The following is a 15,444-nucleotide window of genomic DNA, read 5'->3' on the forward strand; positions in this document are numbered from 1 at the left end:
AGTACATCTTACTTGGTTAAATATTCAGGTGGTTCATGTTTGCTTTCTGGCACCAGTTGTTTTAAAGCTGTAAGGCTTTTTGATTGAAAAAAAGAATTGGTTGTTAAATTCAGTGGCAGCTTTTAAAAACTAAATACTAGAGAATTTTGAGAATTATTTTAATTAAAAGCAAAACTAAAATATTATTTATTTTAAAAAGTGGAAAATTACCTGCATAAGTCTAAAGCAGGTGGGCTGCATTTGAGCTCTGCTAGAACAGTTCTTTTTGTTTGGTTTTGGTTGCAGTTAGTTGTGAGAAAGATGTTACAGTACAGCTAACCCCAGCCTGCCTAGCTGTGTGGGAATGGGTCTTGGCAAGGAAATTTCTTACTTTGGGATGAGCTTGGAACTCCAGTTGATGAAGGTGACAGATGTATTTTTAACCCATTATAATATGGTTGATCATTTCAATCAGTACATCTTATTTAGTTAATGAGATTACTGCTAAGAACAAGCAGAGGCCATAGAAAATAGATTATATTTGACAGTAATCTCATCCTCTTTCAGAGAGGTATGGAACTGGGTCCGAGCAGGAATGTACTAACAGATCAGTGTTATTCCATAACCCATCACAGTATTTATTAGAGCTAACTCTGAAGTTTCCTTGATAAAGTATCCATGAAACATGCTGGATACAGAAGGCATCTTGTTTATCTAGAGGGCTTGTTAAACTGGCACAGGCAAATGTGCCTTTTCAGGTGAGCAAGTCTGTGGTTTTGTACATCTGAGTAAAATACCCATGTCCCAGTTACTGACTGGGAGATTGTCTCCTTAAAAGCCGTAGTTTGAGGAGAACAAGTCATGGAAAGTGTGGTGAGTAACAGGCTAAATGAGGCTGTTGTGTGATAGTGTGGTGAGAGGGGTGAGTTGGTGGAATGGGAACTGCCAGTCAGCATGCTTTCCTGGAAAATCTGCCTCTCCAGATAAACATAATCTTGTTTCATGTTTGACTTTACTTGAGTGGTATCTATAAATATGTACAAGAAGCCAAGATTTTTTATACCAGAGGGCTTTATATTTTGTAGGCAAAGACTTAATGAGATTTACTGCCTGGAAGATGAAAAGCCTGATCAAACTAGAGGGAAAAAAAAGAGGTTTCTCTCACCACTTGAAGGCTTTCTGTGAGCGCTCAGTGAGATATGCTGATGTGTTCACACACCTTTGTGTGAACCTCAGAAGAGCCTCAGAAGAAATGAGTAAAAATGCTGTAGTCTGTCCTCTGCAGGAGGGTCATGGTGGCTTTGGCTCATAGTGGCTCTTCAAAAATCACCCGATGCTGCAGCTCTGAGGTGGGGTGTGCAGGGATGGTGTGATCCCTCAGCCCTATAAATAGCTGCAGTGTGGGGGGCTTTTCTTTCTGAGGAGCTGGCAGGATGGAGACCAGAGCTGTGGCCAGAGGCCAGAGGCCAGCTCTGCCAACAGCTCCAGCCTTGGGCTCCTGTTCAGCACTGGACGTTCCTGGGGCCTTCACCAGATGGTTCAGCCCTTCAAGCAGTGGGGGAGGTGGGCGCTCACGGGCCCGGGGCTCAGTCCTGCTGAGGTAGATATCATTCACCTTTCAAGTTCCTGACAGCATATGGAATAAGCTGACAGCATTTGGAATAAGCACAGTGATCACTTTTGCAGAATCTGCTTATTTCTAGAAGTATGTGTGGAGTTTATGTGGAAAATGACTTTGGCTTTAATTTTGTAAATGATGCATTTTGTAACTGCCTTGATATGTAGACCTGTGTAGGTACCACTGTGATTAGAAGGTGCAGTGAATGGGTGTTCTTAAATGTGACAGGACAATACGTTCTAGACACGCTGGGAAAGAATCCTGAGGTGCAGCAAATGTCACAGGATGCAAGTGTGTGAGTGTGTTTGAGTGTTTGTGTGAGTGTGTGTGAGTGTCTGAGTGTGTGTCTGAATGTGTGAGTGTGCTTGTGTGTGTGAGAGTGAGTGTGTGTTTGTGTGAGGGTGTGAGCGTGCATGTGAGTGTGTGTGAATGTGTATGTGTGAGTGTGTGCGCAAGTGTGTGTGAGTGTGTGTGGGTGTGTGACCCCGGGCTGCATTGGTTTGGTCAGAGCTCCATCCTCATAATGCCAAGGTTGCGTGTTCCATCCCCAGTCACATAACAGTTGGACTCGGCGATCCCTGTGTGTTCCTTCCAATTCAGATATTCTGTGATTTTCCCTGTTCACTGTTGATCTGTTAATAGCAGATCCTTTTTCTTGGCAGAAGAATAGGATTTTCTTTATTACCTTGCTTTCTTTGTCCTTTTCTCTCTGTTTATTCCCTATTTTCTTTCCCCAGTTACCCAGTGGGAGACTCTTCCATGCGGCAGCGGTTATCTCGGATGCTATGTACATCTTTGGTGGCACAGTGGACAATAACATCAGAAGTGGAGAGATGTACAGGTTCCAGGTAATTTGCTGATAAACGTTCTCACTTCCACACCAATTCCATGAGTCCTGCCTATGGAGTGTCTGGTTTAGCTCACCGTGAGCTCCACGGTGTTTAGTCCATGGCCTTCTTACAGGCAGCCTCTGTATTTCAGATTCAGCTTTAAAAGGTCAATATGTGTCTTTAAAATCTTTTGAGAAATGTTATTTGGACAGACATTTTGGTAAGGTCAAGCCCTCTAGTGCCTTCTGAAGTCCTACAGAGATCAGGACAACTTTGACAAATCATTGGAAAGTGTAGCAGATGGGATTTGCTATATTATTTCATTAAAATCGGCTGTTCCTCTTCATGTGCTGTCCTTTTCAGGGCTCTGGGGCAGAGTGTTTTGTACTGCAGTTTTATCTCCATGCAGCTCTACCACTCCCATCTGACAGAGCTGTGGGAATTGACATTTTTTAAATTCAGGATACTCACACTAGATTAAATCCCACGTACAGTCAAGTCTATTTTTATTGCATGGCACCCTCAGACAAGTCCTGCGAGCAGGTGAGACTCCCAGCCTCCGAGTCCTCATATCTAGAAGTTGTGATGAAACACAGTTCTTCTGTGTTACACTGTGTTATCTGTCCTTAACCTCACCATGGGGGAAGCCCGTGCATGTGTTTGGTTTGCTTGTGACATTCTACTTTATGTGCTACACTGAGGCCGAGTTAATAACAACATCCAGTGATAGTAGATGTAACTTTGGCACTTTTGGTTATGGAATCATAGGATCAGGAATATCCTGAGCTGGAAGGAACCTACAAGAACTATCCAGTCCAACCCCTGGTCCTGCCCAGACACCCCAACAATGCCACCCTGGGCATCCCTGGGAACATTGTCCAAACACTCCTGGAGCTCCGGCAGCCTCGGGGCCGTGCCCATTCCCTGGGGAGCCTGGGCAGTGCCCAGCACCCTCTGGGGGAAGAACCTTTCCTGATATCCAGGCTGACCCTCCCCTGACACAGCTCCAGCCGTTCCCTTGGGTCTTGTCCCTGGTCACAGAGAGCAGAGATTGAAGCTGTCCCTCCACTGCCCCTTGTGAGGAAGCTGCAGACCTTGAGGAGATCTGACCTCAGGCTCCTCTGCTTCAGAATGATGTGAGATTTGAAGTTTATATAGCCACTGAAATTAATTCTGTCTTCTGTGGGGTTTTATTTTTTTAGTTTTCTTGTTACCCTAAATGCACTCTCCATGAAGACTATGGAAGGCTGTGGGAAAACAGACAGTTCAGTGACTTGGAGTTTGTTTTGGGAGAGGTGAGTAGAATTTATTGGAGAGGTGCCAGCGGGGGTGTTACTGTGTGTGTGGTGTGTTTGCTGGGAAAAAGCAAATTGTGCAGTGGTTGTGCCAGAAACCCTGGGAATGAATCACTGGTGAACTGTCTGCCTGGTTTAGTAAGTTTCACTGGTCCAGATAAATTTTTAAAGCTGCAATGGAGAAGAAACTTTTAAACTGAGAAGATCAGTGGGTCACCAACTTAACCTGAATTTATCAAAGCATATTATATAGAGTTGCAATACGAAAATTTACCAATGACCTCTGTACTCCCAGGTCCCAGTTGCCTCCTAGGAAGGCAGGTCAGTGTTTTTCAAACCCATTATCATTTCAAGAGCCATTTGTAATTACTGAAATAAAAGAGAAGGAGAAAGCGCAGTACAGGGGAATGGTTCTCTAGTAATGCAAACAGTTAAAAAATTTAACAGAGAGCAGGTTTTCTGAAGATACACGCGAGAAATTTGAACTTACCTGCATTCCTTTTGCAAAAAGAAAAAGTCAGAAAAAGCTTTGCAAAGCTCAGAGAACAGATCCTTAACAATAAATTAGGTGAAATAAATTATGGCAAACAATAGCAAAAACCATACTGTTATTTTGAAAAGGGAAAATTAAACAGAAAATCAGATGCAAGAATAAAAAGCACTATATGTGACACAGCAGCTTCCACTCAGTGAATGTGACCCAGGCTCTTTCCCACATGGTGTTTGCCATTAGCCTTTGGGGAAATAGGTGTTGAATTTCATCTGTGTGTGCAGAGCAGATGTAAGGCTGCCTTTAACTTGAAATGTATTGTAACCTGGGGTTCAGCCCAGGTTTCTATGACTTCTGCCATCTGCCATGACCATGTGATTTGGGGATAAAAATTGAATGGGATTTCTACCTTTGCTTTTGGCAGAAGGAGGAGCGAGTCCGAGGGCACACTGCGATCGTCACCGCCCGCTGCAAGTGGCTGAAAAAGAAAATCATGCAGGCCAGGGAGAGGGTGAAACAGGTGAGTATTTTGGAAAAGTAGCCTTGTAGCAAGGTAAGGCTTATTCTACCCAGGTTTGGGAATAAAGTTGTCAGGAGAAAAGTAATATCTGTTGAGACAGCTGGAGGACAGGAGCAGTGTCTCATGCTAAGGTGCTCTTGAGCAAGTAAAATAAAAAAGATCATTAGTATTAACTAAGACTACTGGATGTGTATCAGGAGTGTAACATGGAGGAGCCAGAGTTAATCCAGTTATCTGGATTTGACAGTGTAGTTCTTGGAAGCTCTTGTAGCTGTCTGAGGTCTAATCTTGTGGAATGCCCCAGAGAGGTTTGTGTGCCCTTCCCTGTGGGGGAAGTAAGAGCTGTGTCATGGGGATGGCCCACAAGATCAGACAGATTAGAGGGAAGAAAGGCAATGCTCAGGGTTTCAGCTGCCTCTGTTCCCTTAACCTTTGTATTTTTTTACTTTTTCCAGAGGTGAAAGTCTGGTGCCTCTCATCATTGTCTATTAATTTTGACTACTTTCAGCTTTTCAGCAGCAAACATGGCTTTTGGGGAGGTAGTAACACACAATCTGCAGTAAGATGTGGATGCCTCACTGCCCCCTAGTTAATTGTTTTGCCACTGGAAAGGCTGTGGGAAAAGGCTGTCAAAGTCAAACTTGAAGTCACAGAGTGCTTTAAAATACTTCTGTGCAACACTTTGTGCTCTGCCTTTGCAAGGCAGGGTTTGTGGAATCTACTCCCACTTGTCCCTCCTTCACAGAGTGAGGCTGTCCCTGCTGTGGGCAGAAATGTGAGTTCAGTGCAGTTCATTCCTCCCTTGCTCTGATGTCCTGCTTCTGACCTGCATCCAGGAGCTTGTGTTCTCATGCATGTGTATCCCAGGATATGGAACAGTAAGTCTAAGACATGAATTCCTTGTTATCTTCAAGATAATCGTGAAGCTAAGGAGATCCTGGGTCTTGAAGAATGTGGAGTAAGGAGAAGGATCCTCTGGTTTGGTGGTAACTTGTGTGAACTGGCACAGGCTTGTGCCATGTTTGGGTGGTTTTTCTGTTTCATTAGAAATCAAAGCAAGACATTGATGAGGAGGGACACACCACATGCCAGAAGGATGGGATTGGTGGGAATGTCAAGCTGTGCCGACTGCAGCCACTGCTGGAAGTGCCCATCCGAGAGGCCGAGGCCCAGCCCTTTGAGGTGCTCATGCAGTTCCTGTACACAGATAAGATAAAGTATCCGCGCAAAGGTAGGGCAGCAGGGTGAAGTAACACTGGCACTAGGGAGGGGTGGGGGCAAACATGTTTGGAAACAGCAGGATCCAGCATTTGCAGGTGATCAGTCCTGTTCTGAGCACTTAATTACTAACCTGAGATTAAACAAAAAGCAGATTTTTATCAGAGTGTACTAACTATGCTTTTTTTTTTCTCCTAATTCCCCTAATTGTTTTAAATATCGAGTAAGAACAAGTTCTTGATCATTCCAAAAGGTGTAAAAAACCCCAAACAAACAAAAATATTGTGGTATTTTGAGCATCACGGCATACTGTGTGGAAGGACTGTGTATCTTATCGTGGCTTGGCTTACTTCCTTTTTCTGATACTGTTCTGATCCATTTTAAACTGAGCCCACACAGAAAGGTGTGTAAGCCAGTATTTATCACGTGTTGAAAATCCAATCTGAAGGAATGCCTCAAGGAAGGAAAAATCCATTTGGTGCATTTATTGGAGTTCTCTGAGTTAAAAACTCTTGTGGGTGGGGAAGTAACAGCCAGAGATCCTGCAGCTTCCACACAGGGACTCCAGCACCTGGCTGTGTGAGTGGTGAGGGCTGTGGGGCAATGGGAGGGAGGCTGGATACAACTGAATACAGCGAGGAGCTCCAGCTGCTGGGGCGTGGGGAAGCACAGTGAGGTACAGCTGTCCTAGCACTGAACTTTGCTTCAGCTTCACTCCAAGAGCTTCACTTTCTGCAAAGATAATTCTCAGGAAAAAAGTGACGTGTCCATTTGTGCCAAGGCTTTCCCTGTCTGAGAATGATCCCACTGACTGGGTGAGGGAACTGCTCCCTGGATTCTGCTGACATTGCCAGGTCCTGCTCCCAGCCATTCAGTGATCCTCGGTACCCTCACCTTGGGACGGCCTCAGGCCAAGGGAAGGCTTGGACCTCTGAGCTCTTCCCATTGTTACAGGCTTCCCAGGCAGCCTGCCCCTGCTCCCCAGCCCACGAGGGGTTCTCCCTGGTGCCCCCCATTCTGCTGGGGTCCTCCATGGGCCCTGCCCTGCTCATTTGTATTCCTAGTTGCTCCTCTCAGCTCAGAGAGCAGCACCCTGGGGAGCCATCCAGAGGCTGAGCTAATGGAATTGGGCATGCTCATCAAATGGGATTTTCCAATTAGACACAGGGAAGGCACGTGACATGTGAGAGGGCTTTTCTCTATTAAAAAGTAGTTAGAGCAGATGGGCAGAGATCTCCTGTGAGAAAAGCAAAGGCCATGAGGGATTATTCCTTGAGTTGGTGTCCCAGTAGCCCCATTGCAGTGGCCTACAAGGGTCTCCTCTGCCCTCTCTCACTTTGGCCTCTGCAGACCAGCTGTGGGTCTGTGCAGGCTGAAGCACAGAGTGAAAGTACCGAGTACCTTCATCAGGGTCTGTCAGAATCAGGGAGCTGATTGTTAATACTGTGTAAAACCCAAGGACTCTGGCAGGGCAGTTGGCAGCTGGGCACTTTGAGAAATTGGGCTGCAAGCTCTGGGCCTTATCAGGGATTTTAGAGAATCACTTCACTTTCTTTGGAGGGTTGCAAAAAATTGTGATCCAGATTGTCACAAAATCTTTGTCTTTTGCATGCTTCAAATCTGAACCTCCTCTTCTAGTATTGATTAAGATTTTATCTAACCAGGAATGGAATTCTTTTCTCTATAAAAATACTGCAGCCACTGCCTGTTCTACTATTCTGATTTCTCCAGTTGATATAAAAAACACTTTCAGAAGGGTTCCTCTCTTTGTTCTCTGAGCTCTCCAGCAGTTTTCCCTCTTGAAATTTCAGGTCATGTGCAGGATGTGTTACTCATTATGGATGTGTACAAGCTGGCCTTAAACTTCAAGCTCTCTCGGCTGGAACAGCTCTGCCTTCAGTATATCGAAGCATCTGTAGATCTGCAGAATGTGCTCATTGTGTGTGAGAATGCTAACAAGCTTCAGCTGGATCAGCTAAAGGTAATCACATTCTGCATACAAAGTAACTGATAAGATTTTTTTTTTTAATTATGTAATTAACATTTGGCCAAAGGTATCTGCTTTTGCAGTTTCATCATGCCTTTAATTACAGTTCCTTTAGTATATTTAGCATGGGTTGTCCTACAGTGGCTTGTGATATTATGTAGGCTTTTTCAATACATGCTCAATATTTTTTCATATCTGCTTTGTAGAATGTCAAGGGCAGAGTGACTTTGGCTCTTCATCAGTTCACTCTTGCTGCAGCAAGATGGAACCAGTGCATTTCCTGGTCTTGCTGTGTTATATATACTGGCACTGCAGATAGGTTTTCTCATTTTCTCAATGGAAAAACAAAACTGTTCTCAGGCCTTTGCACTGAAAAACAAAATGTGCCAGTGATCCTCTGTCTCTGTGGTGGGCGAGAGGCTTTTGGGTGTGACAGTCAGGGTAGAGTTGACCCCTGGCTGCAGCCCAAGAGGTGCTGGCTGTGCTGATCCCAGAGCAGTGCTCAGAGCCAGTTCTGCTGAACCTGCAGGGAAGCAACTCCTGCCCCCAGAGCCAGAGCAGGACCGTGCAGTACCTGCTCTTGATGTTCAGCCTGTGCACACCAGTGACCATATTGCTGGTGGCTGCAAGCACCGTGTGAGGCTGGAGAAACCAGTGTGCACCAGCACTTCCTCAGGCACTGTGTGTGCTCTGGATTTGGGAGAGGAAATGCCTCCAGGAGGAAGTAGCAGGGCCAGGATCAAGTGTGTAAATGCCAGCACAGCCTTTGGTGCATGGCATCATGGTGCCATCATCTGCCCAGAAGCTCAAGCATTGGTGGATCTGGTGTCCCCACCTGCTCTGGCTGCCTCTGGAGTGACAGGGGCTCTTGCACATGGCTCCAGTCAAGCAGGATCACCCTGAACTGGCATGCTGTCTGCTCAGGTGCTCATGAGTCCTCATGGGTGGGTCCTCTGTAGAAAGCTGTTCTTTCTGCCATCCCAGTCGTGATTTAAAATGTTTCACGGATCACCCTGAACTGGCATGCTGTCTGCTCGGGTGCTCATGAGTCCTCATGGGTGGGTCCTCTGTAGAAAGCTGTTCTTTCTGCCATCCCAGTCATGATTTAAAATGTTTCACGGATCACCCTGAACTGGCATGCTGTCTGCTCGGGTGCTCATGAGTCCTCATGGGTGGGTCCTCTGTAGAAAGCTGTTCTTTCTGCCATCCCAATCATGATTTAAAATGTTTCACGGGTGACTCCTGACAGATGCTGTTGGATCCCAGGTGGAATAAACTGGCAGAAACAGACAGTAGTAATGATTCTTTGGGTGAACTTGTACCCACCTTATGGTGAGCTGATATAGATTGTATTTATTGCTTATAAAAGTGGAATGAGGGGAAGTCTTGGTTCATACTGGGAAATAAAGTGCCCTTTTTTTGTCTCTAACTCTTTAGCATTAGGTCTGGTTCATTTGTTTCATTTGTTACCTTTTCACCACACTGATTTTTTAAGAAGTTTTTTACACAAGAGCCTTCCAGAGCTCTTGAACTGTTTGCTGCGTTTTTGGAAAAGGCTCAGGCAAAACCCAGACAAGGAATCCTGTAAGTTCTTCGGACCCTTGATGGAGAGTGTCAAGAGTTAAGATCTCTTCACCCTTTAAATTAACTTTTGGTGTCTAATTATGTTAAAAGTTCTTATGAGGTAGCAACCAATCTTCATTATCTCCGTGAAGTTTTCAGTATCTCCTGAGATTCCTGTTTTAGAACGCTTTGGAGCAGCTCAATGGGCAGTTAATCTCTTCCTTGGTAATATTTCTAGTCAATTTTTTCTAGATGCTTAGAATTGTCCTGAATTTCCTGTTCAAGGAGAAGCCTAAATGGTCATTTAGAAAGGATAAGGATATCACTGTTGGATAGTCCCAGCTGCAGGACCCATGTGGAGGTTCAAAGGAAAGGATGGTTGATAGCATATGTAACATGCAAGATTTATGGGATGCTGTAAGATGACTTCAAACAATAAACCATACATTTCTTAATGAATATTGATGTATTTTTAAGGAACATTGCCTGAACTTTGTGGTGAAGGAATCCCATTTTAATCAAGTCATAATGATGAAGGAGTTTGAGCATCTTTCTTCATCCCTCATTGTGGAGATTGTGCGGAGAAAGCAGCAGCCTCCTGTCCGAACACACTCTGACCAGCCGCTCGACATCGGTAACCTTCCTGCCTTCTGGAGTCATTCCATCTGCTGGATTGGCTTTGCTAATGGTTTGTTTAGCCTGGGGAGATGTGTGGGAATCAGCCCTCTGCAGCCCACCAGTTCCCAGCTGGGATAACTGCTCAGGCTCTCTCCTGGACTGAGATGAAGCACAACAGTTCTTTTCCCAGTGAGGTTCAATCAGAACAGTGTCCCATCAAAGTACATGGGATTGTGTTCTTGCAATAAACCATCCTGGTCCTGTTCAGAGACATGAGAGAAGGAGCAGAAGAGTGTAAAGAATCATCCAAAAAAAGGCAGTGGACAGTCACTGTAAGTGGCTGAAGGGTGACAGAGCTGGGCAGGGAAACAGCCTGCTTGAAGGTGTTCACCAAGGAGGAGCAGGAGGAAGGAAGAGGATCTTGTGAATGAGGCACTGCTCTGTGTGCCCATGTGAAAGGAACAGGAGATAGGGAGGAGAAGAAAAGATGTGATTTACAGTTTTATTGTGAAATTTATCAGGGGTGATTTGGGACTAGTCTTCCTCAACATCCTGACACACAACACAAGGAATGTAATAATGAAATTTTCTAAGGCCACAAAGTTCAGAGGCATTGGCAGTGTTGGTGTGGAGTGCTGCACAAAAAATAATTGAGAACTGAAGAGAAAGAGAAGGAAGCTAGTCCTGGAAGGTCAAGTAGAAAGGCTTTGGCTGGCATTTGTCCCAGAGGGGTGAGGTGCACTGGCTGGGAAGGTGGCACAGCCAGTTCTGTATCCAGAGCTAGAATGGTGTGAGAGACCCAAACATTAAAAACTGAAAGATGAACTTTGAAAATATGAGTGAGTTTGGAGCAGACTTGGATGTGCTCTATTTCTTAGTTGTGTATTTACAAAGGTTGATTAAAATATTGGATAAAAGAAGCCTTTGTTGCTGATTTGGGCAAGATTTCCAAACCAAATGTCTTGGTTTTGAAAGACAGGTGTCTGGTAAGGAAGGCAGGAGCCTCCCCTGAAATGGAAAAATGTAAACCCCTCTCTCCAAATTGTTATAATTTTGAAATTAAGGGGGGCTCTCAGGCAAAAATGTGGGAGCAGGAATAACAGTTCTTTTTTAGGAAAGAAAATAAAAAGATAAAATAAACAACGCAGTGAACCAAAACAACACTGCCAGAGTCAGAACACAACCTGACATCCTGTTAGGCTGTTGGCAGCAGTCCAATTGAAATTGTGGCTGCGGTCCTCCTGGAGTGGCAGGTGTGGTTCTGTTGGGGCAGTGATCCTGTAGAAAAGGGTGCAGTCTTCCTCTGAAGAGGCAGTGGAAGAGGCAGCTGTTCCTCTGGGAAACCCAGTGAAGGAAAAGCCGTGCTGGTGTTCCAGAAACTCAAGATTATATCCAGGTAGGAATGCTTGGCTCCTCCCTCTGGGTGGAGCATCTCCCAGTGGGATGTTGTAGTTCTTATCAGTCACCAGTGACATTCAATAGCCCGTTATCAGCAGATGACTCCCCTGAGAGAGGATTGGTTGTGGAAGTTAAGGAAACTGCTCACTTAACAGAAGACAACTGCCATACAGATGGCAAATAGAATACATCTTGCCTTTCAATCTGGGACACAAAATTACTTGGAAATAGTGCAAAGGGAGGGGAAAAAATCAGCTTTCATATCTGTAGAGAGCACATGTCAGTTGGCCACAGCTGGAGTTTGCTGTCAGTGACAGAAAGCAGAGCTGACAGGTTTGGTTCTGGGAGGAGCTGTAGGGAATCAGCTGTGGTGGGGAAGAATGAAGCTCATTTTGCTCCAAGATTATGAGGAAGGACTTGACTCAAATTCACAGTGAGAGTCCCAAAGGAAAGAGGGGCTGGAGCTCTGGCTTGGCCATGTATTAGTTTGATAGTACCTGATCACCTGGAACCATCATGTCTTCATTTCATTACATTTAATTTCAGGAACATCTTTAATTCAGGACATGAAGGCTTACCTGGAAGGAGCTGGGACTGAATTCTGTGATATCATCCTGCTCCTAGATGGACATCCACGGCCAGCCCACAAAGCCATCCTGGCAGCTCGCTCCAGGTGAGCCCTGCTCCTAACACTGTGCCAGGAGTGTGTGTGAGGGACAGTGCAGGGCTGGACAGTCTGTGCTCAGCTGGCTTGGTTCAGAAGACAGGGAGGAACTTAAATCTGCATGAAGCTTTAAGACACAGCTTTGCTCAATGAGTGTAATAAGCCTTTAAGCAGCAGTGATTAATTTTTTTTTTTCCATTTGATACCCAGCAGGGGAAGATTGGAAGAAATTAGAACTGCAGAGATTCTGCAGAGGGTGTGTGAGAAGCTGCACTGCAAGACAAAGCATCTGTAAAATCACAGGAAGGGAAAAAGGGTGGAAAACATAAGGTGGTTTCAGTGAAGTGGAAAGTAACAGATGTCCACTGAGGTCAGAAGGAGCCTTCTGACATTGAACAATTCGTATTTTATCATGTGGAGCTTTAATTTCTTTCTCACTTTCTGGTATTTAAGACTGGTTATGAATAAACATAACAAAAAATGGTGCATGACAGAGACTAGAGTATTCTCATGCTTTATGCAGAGAAAGGAGTCCACCCTGCTGATGGTGGGACTGTTCTCCCTCCTCAGGGCATGGGTGAAGTGGATTTGTCCTGCACTTGTGTGTTCTGTGGACCTGCACCTTATGTTCCACCAAACATTAAGTGTTCACATAAAATCTCTATTTCAAATACGGTCACAATTTTTTCCCAGAAAAAAACCTAGCAATATTCAGTATTAGTTACTGTGGTATTTTACCAGGAGCATTTCACAGCTCTTAAAACAGCCCTGATGATTGGCAGCCTGTAGATACCAAGGAAATTCATAATGCTTTAAGCTCTCTGCTGGGTCTTATGCAAATTAGAGAAAAAATCAAAGCACCATGTGTCCTAATTTTCAAGAAACAGACAAATTTCAGGTAGTTCTGATGGTAATTAGGGGGATTATATTTGGAGTTTTCACTGGCAGACATACATGAAAAAATAAATGAGCAGTGTTTTTGCCCAGATTGTCACCTGAATGTGTTGCTTTGGAAGCTGCAGTTCTGAATAGCAGCCTCTGAACAATACTGGGTTAAACCATTTGTCTGCACAATGTGTTATATAGGTTTTATTTCCCTTTCCAGTTACTTTGAAGCCATGTTCCGTTCATTCATGCCAGAAGATGGGCAAGTGAACATTTCTATAGGTGAAATGGTTCCCAGCAAGCAAGCGTTCGAGTCCATGCTCAGATACATCTATTATGGAGAAGTGAACATGCCTCCTGAGGACTCCCTGTATCCTTAGACTCGAAGGAATTGGAGGATCTGTCTGAGTGCATGTCCAGCAGGTCACCTTCCTTTTGCTTTGGGTTGCTGGCACAGCCCGGGGGGTGGTCTGTCGGGGGGTACCAGCAGGCTGTGCACTCCCACTCCTCACAGGGATTTGTTTGCCGTAAGCGCTCTCGCCTTCGCTTTCTGGTTTTTTCCTCGACGGAATGGACAGATACCTCTTTGCAGCACCTTACTATTACGGCTTCTCCAACAACAGGCTCCAGGCCTACTGTAAGCAGAACCTGGAAATGAATGTCACAGTGGAGAATGTGCTCCAGGTAATTGTCCCCAAGCACTTCAGTTAGTCACTTAGAGGAAGGCCAAGGGGTCTGGTCAAGTGGGTACCCCCAGTGCCAGCTCACTGAGACTGCCCAGACCCTTCCAGTGGCAGTGGCCCTATGTGATGACATGTGTGGGAGCCCAGCCTTCAGCAGCATTGTTCCTTACCTGATACTGTGTCACTTCTGTTCCTGTGCTGTAGGAAGGTACTGCTCAGCAGGTACTGCTCCCCTGGCTCCTCCTGAGCTCTCATCCCCCGTTACAGAACTGTGTTTCTAAAGGTCTTTTTAAGATGGCCATGTGCTCAGCACTTAACTGTAAACCCTTTTTGGCAGACATTTGTTCCAGGGCAAATGGTGGTCTACAGGGGACAAACTTTAGTCTTGTTTTATCAGTGATGCTGACAGGATCTTGCAGTGGAGTTTGAGCTAACAAAAGATATTTTGTGGTAAGAAAGCCAATGCTGCCTCCCAGGTAGGCAGCCTGAACCTCTGCAGCACAAGCAGAAGCGAGTCCTGCTGGTTGTCTCTTGAGGATTCCAGGCATTTTAAATCCAAGGCTTATTTTTGAATAGTTCAGAAAATATTCAGTTTGTAATGCAAAGTGGAGATGTTGCCTAGCTAAGAGGAGTTACCTGCTCTGGGTCAGGACTGTTTGTGCATCTGAGCTGTGCAGAAAGGAAATCACCCTTTTGCTCCTCCTCTAGATTTTAGAGGCAGCTGACAAGACCCAGGCCCTGGACATGAAGAGGCACTGCCTGCACATCATCGTTCACCAGTTCACCAAGGTTGGTTGCATCTTTTCTGTGGCTTTTGAGAGCTGCTGTCCTCTGTCACTGCCTTGGTTAAAGACATGTTCTTATAGAAATCAGTTTAATTCTTCCTCACGTGAGACAGCTGAGAGCTGGCTGCATATTACTGACACTTGCTGACAGGACTGCTAGGCACATTTCTCACACCAAAGTAAATTAAAGACTAGAACAAGCTAGTCTAGAAATGTGAAGCCCTTCCAATCAGAATTGCTTGCATTTCCAGTTGTTCCAACTGTTAATTTTGTGCCATGCAAAGCAGGGTAAGTTTGTTGTACATTGAGGGCACAAATCTCTCCCTCACTAGCAGTTATCAGTGTCATAACTCTACTTGAAGTATTCTCTGTCATGCACGTTTTATTATCATGTGCTCTAAAACAAATTACCATGTCCTGGCTGGGCTCTCTGTGATTTACATGTTCAACAGTTGGACTCTGTGGTCTTAGAGGTCCTTTCCAATCTTAAAAATTCTGTGGTTCTGTTTTGATGGGATTATGCATTCGTGGCAGGAAAGGTCAAGAGCCCAATGTGCTGATACTCCTGTCCTCACTTGAGAGAATAAGGGTATTGTCATTTAATTGTTCCTATGAGATGTGATCCCTCCATGAGAGTTCCCCAGCATGTCATCAGTTCATTGCTCAGCTTATTAGCATTGCTGAAATAGGTAGATAAATCATAGGAATTGGGATTTCTGGATGCTACACACATACTGATAATAATTCCCTAGTTAATATTCAAGTAGCTCGCTCTCCTTTGTATATTTAAACTCAATCCTCCTGGGGATGAAGAGCACTGCTATGTCCCATTAGTGTCTGGAGAGGAGACAGGATGGTGTTCAGGCTCTTCATTAAATGCCAAAGTTGCTGGAGCATGACGCATTTAACAT

General features: G+C 44.9%; 1 protein-coding gene across 1 annotated transcript in view; it reads left to right on the forward strand.

The window, feature by feature from the left end:
• The window catches only part of LZTR1 (leucine zipper like post translational regulator 1), a 36,775-nt gene that overhangs the window by 18,708 nt on the left and 2,623 nt on the right, over window positions 1–15,444 (forward strand). Inside the window, exons 10-19 of the mRNA XM_068173354.1 lie at window positions 2,335–2,445; window positions 3,630–3,722; window positions 4,637–4,732; window positions 5,780–5,963; window positions 7,762–7,931; window positions 9,978–10,134; window positions 12,063–12,189; window positions 13,286–13,435; window positions 13,644–13,749; window positions 14,457–14,537. Coding sequence (XP_068029455.1) covers window positions 2,335–2,445; window positions 3,630–3,722; window positions 4,637–4,732; window positions 5,780–5,963; window positions 7,762–7,931; window positions 9,978–10,134; window positions 12,063–12,189; window positions 13,286–13,435; window positions 13,644–13,749; window positions 14,457–14,537 — 1,275 coding nt within the window. The remainder of the gene's footprint in view (window positions 1–2,334; window positions 2,446–3,629; window positions 3,723–4,636; window positions 4,733–5,779; window positions 5,964–7,761; window positions 7,932–9,977; window positions 10,135–12,062; window positions 12,190–13,285; window positions 13,436–13,643; window positions 13,750–14,456; window positions 14,538–15,444) is intronic.

The sequence above is a fragment of the Anomalospiza imberbis genome, chromosome 26 (assembly GCF_031753505.1).
Source record: "Anomalospiza imberbis isolate Cuckoo-Finch-1a 21T00152 chromosome 26, ASM3175350v1, whole genome shotgun sequence".
NCBI classification, from domain to species: Eukaryota; Metazoa; Chordata; class Aves; order Passeriformes; family Viduidae; genus Anomalospiza; species Anomalospiza imberbis.